We start from the raw sequence: 11,979 nt of genomic DNA, 5'->3' as shown, positions 1-11,979 counted from the left end.
AGTAGTACATACACTTGGAAATTTGCCTGTGAAAGTTTTTCAAAACAGCAATAGTTCGCTGTGAATTTAGTTTCAGCTAAGGAAGGAGGGCAATTTGCTTGGCATGCGCAAATAAGAAGATTTTCTTTGCATGAATATTATTCGTATTGCATTCTCTAATATAGTTATGTAAATAGCATGCCCCGGTTTCTGCACGTGTATTTTTCCGCACCACTGAGCTACAAACTTTCTTCCAGCTGTGGGCAATTAGTGGAGTCCTTCTCAAAGCGATCAAATCAAATGCTGCGTGTTTTTCCCGCCTGATGGGACCCCCTTTCCCCCCACCCTTCCCCATCCTCTGCCAGCCCGAAACTGCGACGGTTTGTCCAATATTCATTGTTAAATTATGCAAACGTGCGATTCCCAACGCCAATCAGCCCTAATTACTCACGTTCGTTAGGCGGCACAATTGCCAAATGCGGAGTTTCACCTCACCACCCACCACTCACCACCCACCACCCACCACTGTGTTTAATTGGCACGCATTTTGTTTATTCAAATTCGGCGTAAAGTGCGTAACATTTGCATTTGACGAACGAGACGTATCTCTGGCACTCCGGCACCAATCCGTGGATATTTCAAAGACACAGCCCGCCATTCATTGCCGTCTAGGTGGCGAAATTAATTAAATATCCCTCCTCCTGCCCGAAGGGCATCCGCAGTCGAGGACTGGACACGCATCCTGCAGGATGCTCCCTGGACTGGAAGCAGGACGACCTGAGTTGCCATTTAATATCACCAAAGTGGCTCACCCATTCGTCGGGTGTCGCAGAGATGCACAAATATAACTATTTTTGACAAGATATTTTGCAACCCAGCATTCCATTTCAGGACCCTGCTGCTCCCAGCATTTAAGCACGGGTATGCGGAGACTTTAAGGAAATGTTTTTTCTCGTTTTACCAAAAGACGAGTCACTGACGGGTTTTGAGTGTTGCGAACTCATCGGCGCGATGCAGGGTGAGCTAAAAAAAAGGATAAACTGGCAGCACTTACGAGCTTCCTTCTGAGCTTTGTTGTCTATCCATCCAAGTATATCCATCCCCTTGTGAGTGCAAGCCGTGTCCTTTATGGCAACGTTCAAGGGAGGCATTTGCTTCCGTTCCCTCTGCTGCAGCCACCGCCCACCGCCCAACTGGCGGGGCAACTATGCGGTTGCAACATTCTGCTGCCTTTGAGCCGCCCATCCTGCACAGCAGCACAAATTATGTGGGTGCACTGAAGCATGTGAGTGCTGACATCGAGTGGGAACGCATTCTTGGCCAGGCTAAGCCCTCTGCTGGCAGCTTATCTGATGTATACCTGGGATCCAAGTCGTCAGCATCCATGATGCCAGCTGACAGACTTTAAAAGCTAATATTTCAAGTTGGATTCAACCTGAGCAGGCCCTTAGATACACTTCCCTCATCCGGATAGACATATAGACAGATAGCCACAGCAACAGCTCGAAAATGATGGAGATACGGCGCCTGGAGCGCCAGAAGCGTTTATTGGCCATGCGGCATGCGGCTGCATCACTGCCCTCCAGCCAGGAGAAGGAGTTCAATTTGCGGCTGGTGGATCTCTACAGGGAGCAGCCGTGCCTGTGGAAGACCTCGCTGCCGGCGTACAAGGATGCGGACATGAAGCGCAGTTCCTGGGAGAAGATTGCCAGCCAACTGGGCAGTCATCTGAGTGCCGAATTTGTGCGCTGCCGGATGCGCAACATGCGGTATCATCTCAATGTGTACAAGCTCCAGATGATCGAGCATCAGATGACCAGCGGCGAGGGAAAGCCGCCAGAGAAGCTGTACTTCATTGATCGCTTTGCCTTCCTGGAAGCGGAAGATGGAGCTGAGCAGCCGGATGATCAGGAAGCCGATCCCAGCGCCAAGCAACAAAATGTCCCGAACTCCGAGAGGTTCGCCCAACTCTGGTCGGACTTTAATCTGGAATCCCTGACCAAGAGGGAATCCCTGACCAAGAGGGAATCCCTGACCAAAAGGGAATCCCTGACCACTGATGCCAACAGTGCGCGCCATTACTCGGGAGACAGAATTGTCGATATGGTCAAGATGCGAATGGATGCTCAGATAAAGCCGGAGTTCGACAGACCGCGTCTGAAAATTCCAGATCTTAAGCAAAACATCAACTGGAATCGGGGATTGGGCCACCGCCCGTCGTCCAGCTCAATGGGAACTCTGTCCGAGACGTTGCCCACACTGCAGGCACGTCCTGGTGATTCCGTGTCCAAGACCAAGATGAGCCTGATGGATCGGAACGGCGAGCAGCCCACGACCTCCAGGATGGCACAATCTGCGCTGGCCACTGCCGACCAGTCGGAGGACGAGGAGCTGTACAACGTGCACTGGAATGCCCGCAAGGATCAGAGGTCACTGCGTCCTGGGCATGAGCGCCGCCAGAGGTTGCCAACGCGATTGCGTCCTTCGCAGCCCAACGAGCCCACTCCGGATATATTTTAACCACTTTAATGCGCACCAATGTTACCAAATTGCTTTTATTGTGTTGAGTAAACGGGAACGAAAAACAGGGACCAAAGGACATTTTCGAAAAGAAACTATCAATTTGTTTGCACAATGTACGATGCCACCAGCCGAGAGATGCCTCAATCGCCCATCATAACAATAGTCAAGGTAAATGAACTAAAGTATTAATTATCCGGAGCCAAGATAAAGAGCAGCGAGTTAAGAAAGCCAAAATCAATCACCTTCTTGGCAAGCTGTCCATCAAAATTTGAATGGTAAGTACGCACAGAAAATATAAATGACTAGCGAATATAGCGAATATTTTTCAGATACACTTGCCCACCAGTCGACCTACTGCTCCATTGAATAGATGTGTGGATAAACCGCGGCAACCTGTTTCGCCAGCCGAAGGACATCCACTTAGCCCCACTGGTGTCGAGGGCTCCTTTCATGTTTGATTAATTATTGAGTCTGGCCAAATGAGCCGGAAAGATACGGCCCAAACTCGGCGAGTCCGGCAATGATTTATGGAAACTTCACGATTATGAGGACGAACAGTCTGTAGGCTGAACTCTTGCCGCAAGTCCAGAGACCACCAACGAAATTAGTTCTACGCTGCCAGCGAAAATCACGAAATTACTTCCAGAAATTACACACACAGCTTAACCCCACAGACACTTCCATCCCGCAGAGGGACCCAATCCCATTCCCATCCTTAATCCCAAATTCCCACACCAGATGCGGTGCGCATTAGCGTGAAAATTTAATTTAATTTCTTCCAATAAACCCCTTAAGTGCTCGCCTTATCTTTTCAATCGTTTCAGTGCCCTTTGCTCGCTAACTTTTGATTAATTAATTGATTAAATGAGTGGCGAATATCCGCAAAATGGACACCGGACCGCAGGGACCGCAGAGATATTGTGTGGCGTTCAGGCCGGGCAGCTTCAATACAAGTAATTACTGCTTAGATGACGCCCCACTTAGTGTAATATGTAGTTGCCAGGGCGGAAGCCACTTGGTCCTGCAATTCGCCGGATGTCCTTGTGCCAACGCCTTCAGTTCGTCCTTTGGCAAATGCAAAATGATGTGAAAATATGCAAACTGAGTGCGCGCTGTCGAAAACTGTGGGCACGTTCCGCCGTATCCCGTATCCTGTATCCCGTATCCATCCGTCCCGGAAACACGATTACTCCCCTTGGCCTTCGCCCGGGTCATTACCATTAGCACGGCATTCGCCGGGGGAGGAGTCGTTGGGCCCCGATTAGCCATCGACATTGCTATTATGACTTAATTAAAAAATAATATTTTTACATTTCTTTATTTCCGCCTCCTTGGGCAAGTGGCCTGGGCACGCCCGAGGACACTAGACCAACCCAATACTAATGGACTGCGGGAAATTCTATTTAAAAGTACCTTTTGGCTTCCACCGTTTGTTCCCTGCTTCACCAAAGTACTGCTAATAAACGTTCATTCGCATACTCTAACCGTTTAAAATGGCAATGGTCCGTACTTGAATTCGAACTTAAATTGAAATTTTAACTCAAATTGAGTGCGAGCTTAAAGCAGCCAAACATGGGCGTCTTTAGAGGGCATATGCCATTCGAATACAGCCATTTTAATGGCTGCCGAAGTGAGCTACTGGCGCAGTTAAATGACAGAGGCCGGGATGATTTTCATGGGAATGGCGCGTGCGGAGTGAGGATAACCACTGTGTACGGGGATATATGTACACACAGGTCTGCCGTAGTCACTAGACTTGCCGTGTCATTGCCGTGTCATTCATTTGCATAGCAGAAAAAGTTGGCATCGCGGTTGGCAATGGCCAAAACCGACGGCAAACGGGCGATGATGTGCCAAATAAGCGGGAGCCAAATATTCGGATGATATTCATGAATGCAAATGGCAGAGTGGAAATGGCCTCATTGTGCCAGGTTGCGACTTTAATTGCTTCACAGCGGTTACATTTTGATTAGCTGGACGGATGGGCTGCCGCCCAGGAGCTCGACTATTGCATGACATCCACTTGAGCAGCACCACTCGATAATCAAGAGCCATCTGTGGAGTCCTGGCTGATTCGCTGCAGCATTTGCTGGCATTAATCACCGCCTGCGTTAACGCGCTGCAATTCACTTAAACGGATGTGGAGTGGGGCGGCACTCTCGCCAACAATTTGTGGATCGAGCCCGGTGAAGGTGAATGCCTTAAATAGTTGCACGTGCAAAGGTTTCCAATTTTACTAAAATTTGTTAATAAAACATGCGCCCTATTAGCCCCAGGAAATATGTGTTTCTTGGCAACACGTGGCACTTGTTTGTTGCACAAGATTGCAGATGGTTGGAGGCACATTTTTCGCAGTGCATACTTTTCGCTATTTGCTCTTTCCAGGGCGCAGTCGAGTTGCATAACTGGACGAGGCAACCAGTCCTGGGAGCAGGGACGGGCGGAGCCAGGTGGCGTGCGACTCCAAGAGGCAATCGATCGGAAGGAATGCCAATTAAAGGCTGCCCCAGATGGGCATAGCAATTTGCATTGCTGGTCAAAGATGCAGTTTTAAGCAGTCGCAATCGGATCGGGAATCAATTTGGGAGTGGGACCAACTGTGATTGCTTCGAAAACTTCTCAAAGGCGAAATAGTTGCTGCAAGCTCTTGTCATTTCTGTGGCAAATGAGCTCTTTTCGGGACGAAAATGGCACGTGTCCTGTTTGAAAATTGCTCATACGCACTGTTGCGCTTCAATCTTATCAAAATGTGCTGCCTTTTGCCTCATTCCTTATTCCTCTTTCCTTGTTCCTTATTCCTGATCCAGCAGCATTCCTGGGCTTCAATCGGCTGTGTCATTTGGCCCAATCATCCGTCAATTTATCGGCAAGCAGGAGGAGCTCCTCCTCTCTGGCAATTGTGAATCGCTAATTGCCGCTCCTCATTTCCCGTGCATCATTTTCAGCCTGACAACCTTTGGCAATTTCGCATTTCACGCATTGCGGAAGCGGAAACCGAAGGCAGTCGCACAAAATAATGGCCAAAAGACAGGCAAGAATCCATGCGTTGATGGCTGGAGAAGGCGAAAGGAAGCCATCCGAGATTCAGACTCACGTTTCGCCTTTAAACGCCCCAACACTTGTGGGTAATTTATGAGTCGTAAGCCACTGCAGATGCGCTTCGATGTCACAGAACGGCTTTCCACTCGGCGTGGCTGCTGTGCTAATATTTAAACGAGCAAAAACACTCCCTTTGACCTGGCCTATTCCTCAGCGATCCGTGACTTTCATTGTTCTTGTGTGCACACCGGCAGGACTTCCTCCTCCTTTCAAGTCTGCAGGTAAAAGTGCTGCGGGCGTGTTTTTCAACTTGCGCCAACTGGCTTTAATGGACGACAAAGGGCGATAGTGGGCGAGTGGCGAAGTGTCGACAAGTAGGTAACTATGGAAGTGCACAACCCCTGACCATCTGGGACTGCAGGGTGCTGCAGCGGAGTCGGTGGACACCAGGAGCCTACTGCCATTCCACTTAAGTGCTGCTGCCCAGTTGGTTGGAAACTGGATGCTGGATACTGGATACTGGGACACTGTGATACTGGTGACGCTGGGCAGTTGACTTTAACTTTCAATGCAAACTTCGCGCCCCTCCCTCGCCCTGCAGCTGGCACAAGTTAGCCGTGCAGCGCCATTTACGGGCATCCTAGTCATTAGACACTCCTCAGTTGGTAACGCCCCAAGTAGCAACATGTTGCGGCAGCATGTTTCCGCAGCGCTTTGTTGGGGTTTTGGTAACTAATTGGGTCTGAAAGTGGAGCGCCATGTATACGTGATGCATATTGTTATGAACAAAAGCATATGCCAACCATAACCATCTTCCATCCTACGCTCCATCGCTCCATCGAAACCTTGGGTTACCGTTGTTGGCATAACTAAGCAAATATCAAATAACAAATAGCCAACAGAGAAATGAAATACTAAAGCTTTTCAAATCAATGGCACTGAAAATGGAGGGTGATTCGCACGTGCATGAATGGCAGCGAAATAATTAAATCAAAAATGTGCTTTTCATTTCCCTGCCTTCTGGCCCCCCTCCGCCCTCCGCCCTCCGCACCAAACGACAGAACACGTTCTTTCCATTAAAATAGTTTCCCTATGCTCCATCCATCAGCGGGAATCGCAATCGCCATCGCAATCTGAATCTGAATCCGAATCCGATCCGGAATGGGTGTGATGGGCTGGCGGGGGCGGGGGCGAGGACGAGGACGAGAACGAGGACGAAGGCGAAGGCGTCATGACCTCAGTTCCCTGGTGATTGCTTCGATTGCTTGTTAATCATTCGCATGTTGGTCAACAATGTCTGTTGCCTCATCATGAAGGCAAAAGCGACGCCTGCCAGCCGTAAAGCGATTTTTATCGCACAGCTGAGCAGGAAACTTATGCACAGGGTACACAGGGAACAAAGAAGGTTGCCCAAATGCTTCTTTAATGGCACCTAATATCATTGCTTTTATGTATCTGGGCAGAGCAATAAGAGTAGACAGGTGCCCAAAAGCATTTATACTATTGCATACTTCTGGATTCTGATTTGCTAAATCAAGCTGCAAAACTTGTAAATTTTAGATACTTATTTTTAAAACAATTTCGAATCTCTAAATATCTGCATTCAAATTTAGATTTTTTTTTTTAATTTTTTGTCATTGTTTTGATGTTGTAGAATTTAAAAAAATTAAAAAAACTCCATAATAAAAAGATTTTTAAAAAGATTTCTAAGTTTAATTTCATTTTATTATTTGTTCCTCAGTTTCTACTGATATTCGAGAAAATGTTGAAATTTCCAGCTGAGTAGCGGGTATCTGATAGTCGGGAGCTCGACTACACGTGTATATCATGTTTTTTAGCTAATATTAATCTAGGAGCTCAAGTTCATCTTTAATTTGCATCTAGAATAGCTTGAAAGCCCAATTAAAAGTGAGTGGCCTGTTTGGCTTATGAAGTTGATTGATTCCCTGCTCTGATGTTCAACTGAAGATTCAGTTTCCTCGAGACTTGCATTTGTTCCAGCCAAATGTGTGCTTAACGCAATTTCGAAAGTGCGCGACGTTGAATATTGCCCTAACATAATTTACTTCTCAGAACTCTGGCAAAGTCGCACTATTTGGTATACTATGCTCTTTTCCTCTGGATGCTGGGTGGTGGGTGCTGGGTGCTGGGTGGTGGGTGGTCTCCTCCCGCGGAGGACGCACCTCCATCATTTGGCCCGCCCAGTTGGTCGACATTCAACGACAAATGTCTTTCATTTACGCGTAATAAAAACGAAATCTCCGCTGAACAATGGCCGCCGGGCGGCTTTTGAAGCTCCGGGAGAAAGTGGGTGTAGAAAGTGGGCGTATAGAAAGTGTGCCACCATGCCCATAACTTGTTGTTCTTCCCGTATACTTTGCGGCTGCCTCAAGTGTATTTTACGTCATTTTGTATTTAATTTACAACACAACCTTCCCGAGGGGATTTTCTGTGTCGATGAGAAAGTGTTTTGCTCTCCGTTTTGCCCGCTCCCGGAGCTGGTAGGCTCTTAATGGCATAAAAGTATAAGCCATACATGTTGATTACACGGCAAAAGCGCTTAAATATGCATGAGCCCGGCCGAGAGCGCATTGAATTTAAAACGCATAGAACGGAGATCCCTGCGAGTCCTTGTCCTTGGAGGAGTAACTGTGTGGTGTATCTATTCCCAGAAGTTGTCGAGTGTCTGTAAGTGGCGCCGAGCGGTTGACAACGCCAAGGGGACGAGCGGAGGAAGTTTGCCGGCTTTTTTATGGGCTAAAGTGGATAAGTTAAATACATTTCCACTCGGGGTGAATACTCATTTGATGGCGGAAAACCACGAGTCACGGGCAACTGAAGGACCTCAATGTTTATACGCGCGGCCCTTCCGCAGATTAATTAGAAAATGAAGTGCATGGCAAACGCAGCACTCGAGATCTGTGACATTTTCCAACTCAATCGATGGGAAAAATAGGCCATTGTCTCGCTATAAAGTTCGAGGAAAGTACACCGAATGGCATATTAAATTTAGAGTACAATAGCTTAGGATAAATATGGCAACCTCTTGTTATTTTCCGCACTAATGGACATTTATGTCCTTATTCATTGAGCTTGTGGGCGCCCCTTAAACCATTAATACTCATTTTCGTGGGCACTGAATGATGGGTTGGTCCGCCCAGCCGCCAGCTGCAGCGTCCCTCAATCTGCCATCCTCGCATCCTGGCATCCCGGCATCCCGGCATACTGGCATCCTCGCATCCTCGCATCCTTGCATCCTGCGGCACGCCGCCTTTGTGTTCCTGTCAGTCAGCATGTCGTAACAACTTGCGCACACATGTCCGTACATGCACATACTTGTATATCCGCTCGCTGCACCATTCGGAATAAAATGGTGCATTAATTTAACCACATAGAGATCCGATTTCCGTAACGCCAACCTCATATCCACAAACTGGACATTGTTTCGGGCCACAAGCGGCATTTAGCAGATTTGCATGCACAAACACGCGTGGCATCCACTGGATGTGCCGCATCCTTCGCTTCGCACGGACAAAAGTGCTTACAAACAGTTCTAAATTTATCTCTATTTGATCGGGTTGCAGAAAGTTTGGGTTCTGGAGCAGAAGGTGCTGAGGCCATAAATATTCATGGCCCAGTGGAGCTGCACAGTGGAAAATCCACACCAATGGATTATATTAATATTCATAATATTCATGATAATTAATATGAACTACTTACATATTCACCTGCATCACTCACACATATTGAAAAGTTATTATAGTGATAATATTCAAGTGTAAATCTTTTCATTCCGATTAATTTTATCTCCGTGCGAAATTTGAGCACCCAGTTGGCTCCGCTTAAAGCATTTGGAAAGTTTCCGCCGGATTTCGTGCATATCTAAGTCAAAATTTCGTAGTTTCTAGTCTTGCTGTGATTGACCCCACTGGAGACCAGCTAACCGTGGACAAACTCTTGCCTGCTGCACTGCATCACCAATCACCAATCACCAATCACCAACAATGGCATCTGGAATCGATCTGAGCCGCGAGTGCAAGCACGTGTTCGAGCAGATCCGGAAGCTGAAGCAGCATCGATACGCGGTGTTCGTCATCCAGGACGAGCGGGAGATCAAGGTGGAGTTGCTTGGAGTGAGGGAGGCGAACTACAGCGACTTCCTGGCGGACCTGCAACGGGGTGGACCCAACCAGTGCCGCTTCGCCGTCTATGACTATGCGTATCAGCACCAGTGCCAGGGCACCTCCTCCACCTGCTTGAAGGAGAAGCTATTCCTGATGCTCTGGTGCCCCACGCTGGCCAGGATCAAGGACAAGATGCTGTACTCCAGCACGTTTGCGGTGCTCAAGCGGGAGTTTTCCGGCGTCCAGAAGTGCATACAGGCCACCGAACCGGAGGAGGCTTCTCACTTTGCTGTCGAGGAGCAGCTGCGCTTCTTGGACAGGGAGTAGTCCTGCTGCCCTTGCTCCTTCTCGAAATATAGAACGCTCTTTTCAGCCGCCCCTCGACTTAAATGGCCTGTGGTGTCGGGTTTTCGGTTTGTGGTACAGTGTCCAACATCCACGCTTCCGCATCCGCATCCCCATCCTTGACGCGTGCTCCTCTTTCGTTGCCAGGGGCGCCGATTTAATTTGATTTCGCCTGGCATCTAATGAGCCCATTTGGCATATGGATGCCTCTTGAAGCTTGGGGCTCGAAGCGCGCCACGGGTATCAGCAATAATTTGTTTTGTCCCCAGCTTCCTTCATCGCTCATTATCCTGGGGCCGCCCGACTAAAAATACTTTCGCCTGGGTTGCGAGGCTGGTTGGCAGGGCAAAGTTTTTGCATTCAGACTTTTTTATCTCATTCATAAATCACGGCCAAGTTGAAAACACGCCCCCATTCCGGCCCGCGGCTTTTTCATATCATTTGGCCAAAGCCTGCGAATTAATCAAATTGTCGAGCAGCACGTCGTCGTTCTCGATTGCTACACTTCAAACAGGACTCTGAATTAAATGTGCTGCTCCTCGCGTATTGATTCGCTGATTTCAATTGGCATAGCGAATAACCCATTATTTGAGTTCTCATCTTCCCATCTCATCTTCATCTTCCTACCATCCTTTGCATTGTCTGCAGGACGTCGTCCTTGGTCCATGTCCTGGGCACATTGCAGTGCTGCCCAGCGACTAGATTCCTCTCCCATTAATATGGCAAATTATTATTACCATGTATATCGTAGCTATCATAAAAACCAGCGCGATATGTATTATGATATAGAAATAAGATGAGCCATGCTCATCACTTAATTTGACTTGAGCATTTCTTTATGGACTGCTGAGGAATCTATCTGAGCCATTTAACAAGTTTATGGTTCGTAATTATGTAAATTCAACTAGGATATTTGGGACACAAAGAGCTTTTTCCGGAGCAAGGACTTGCCCATTTGGGGCTGGAAAAGGACGAATGGGCAGCACTTGGCTGGTAATTTTATCGGCGTGCCCAAACTGTCTTTGGTGACGCTACGAATATCTGTCATATGCCTGGGAAACGAAACGCAAAGGAGGAGCTGATATCATTTGGCTGACGAGAGGGAAGGACACTGACAAGGATGAAAACAAGGATGTCGCTGGCAGTGAAAAGGTGGAGGGGGAAAACAGGGAAAATCGAGACGGAGCAAAACTTTTCCAAATGAAACGCAAACAGATAGATAAAAAAGCGAGAAACCTCAAGGAGATGCAGTCATAAATTTGCCACCTCCTGCCGCCTTTTTGCCACAACAAATGTGGCAAAATCAAAGCGAAGCAAAGGCAGCGGAATAGAATGGTATCATGGCGAAAAATAGGGCTAAAATGGAACTGGCAGCCAAGAAGCCGCGCAGATCCACGCAAATCTAGTGGAAAATTAAAATTTTACCAATTTATGCGAACGTCAGAAGGCGAAGCCATTAAGCAGTGACAGCAAAGGGCAGACTTCGTGTCTCCGCTTCGAAAGTGGCTAAAACCCTTTTCAGATAGGGCCAACGAATCCGCGGCGAACCACTCACGCTCGGAGCGGAAATGAGTTTACCTTTGTGTTTTGGGCCGGGCCAAAGCGGGAAATGAAGCTTTTTGGCCGAGACCTGCATGCAAATGCCACTACATCGCCATTTCGTTTCGCTGCCCTTAAATTCACCGACTAATAGCCACTTCTGCACCTGCCACCTGCGGAACGCCAAAAAGAAAAGTCCACTTTTTCCACCTTGACCCCGGCTAATCCGATGGAGTTCCTGGAACACCGCACAATTGTGGTCCACTCAGAACTCGCCCCGCCGGAACTGCGTGCATTGAGGAGCGTGTGCGACGTCGTAATTATCCGGATGTGCGATGCCGCATCCCGACGACGATTTAACTCCTAATGCGTTTGTGAATGGCCAAAACTTTTGCGTTTTTCGATTCTCTTTACAATTTCCCGCCCCTCG

The 11,979-nt window shown here is 48.0% G+C and overlaps 2 protein-coding genes across 2 annotated transcripts; both read left to right on the top strand.

The window, feature by feature from the left end:
- The first annotated feature begins 518 nt into the window (after positions 1-518).
- On the top strand, positions 519-3,308 carry LOC6550122. Its single transcript, XM_001977667.3, has 2 exons — positions 519-2,777; positions 2,832-3,308. The coding sequence occupies exon 1, from the start codon at positions 1,489-1,491 to the stop codon at positions 2,497-2,499; it is 1,011 nt and encodes a 336-aa protein (XP_001977703.2). The 5' UTR covers positions 519-1,488; the 3' UTR covers positions 2,500-2,777; positions 2,832-3,308.
- A 6,091-nt stretch (positions 3,309-9,399) lies between these two features.
- Positions 9,400-10,037, top strand: LOC6550121 (cofilin/actin-depolymerizing factor homolog). The gene has a single exon (XM_001977666.3). The coding sequence runs from the start codon at positions 9,546-9,548 to the stop codon at positions 9,990-9,992; it is 447 nt and encodes a 148-aa protein (XP_001977702.1). The 5' UTR covers positions 9,400-9,545; the 3' UTR covers positions 9,993-10,037.
- The last annotated feature ends 1,942 nt before the right edge of the window (positions 10,038-11,979 follow it).

This window comes from Drosophila erecta, unplaced genomic scaffold (genome assembly GCF_003286155.1).
Source record: "Drosophila erecta strain 14021-0224.00,06,07 unplaced genomic scaffold, DereRS2 tig00000126-arrow-pilon, whole genome shotgun sequence".
Lineage (NCBI taxonomy): Eukaryota > Metazoa > Arthropoda > Insecta > Diptera > Drosophilidae > Drosophila > Drosophila erecta.
Note: the sequence above shows the minus strand (reverse complement) of the source record. Positions and strands in the feature narration are given on the sequence as shown.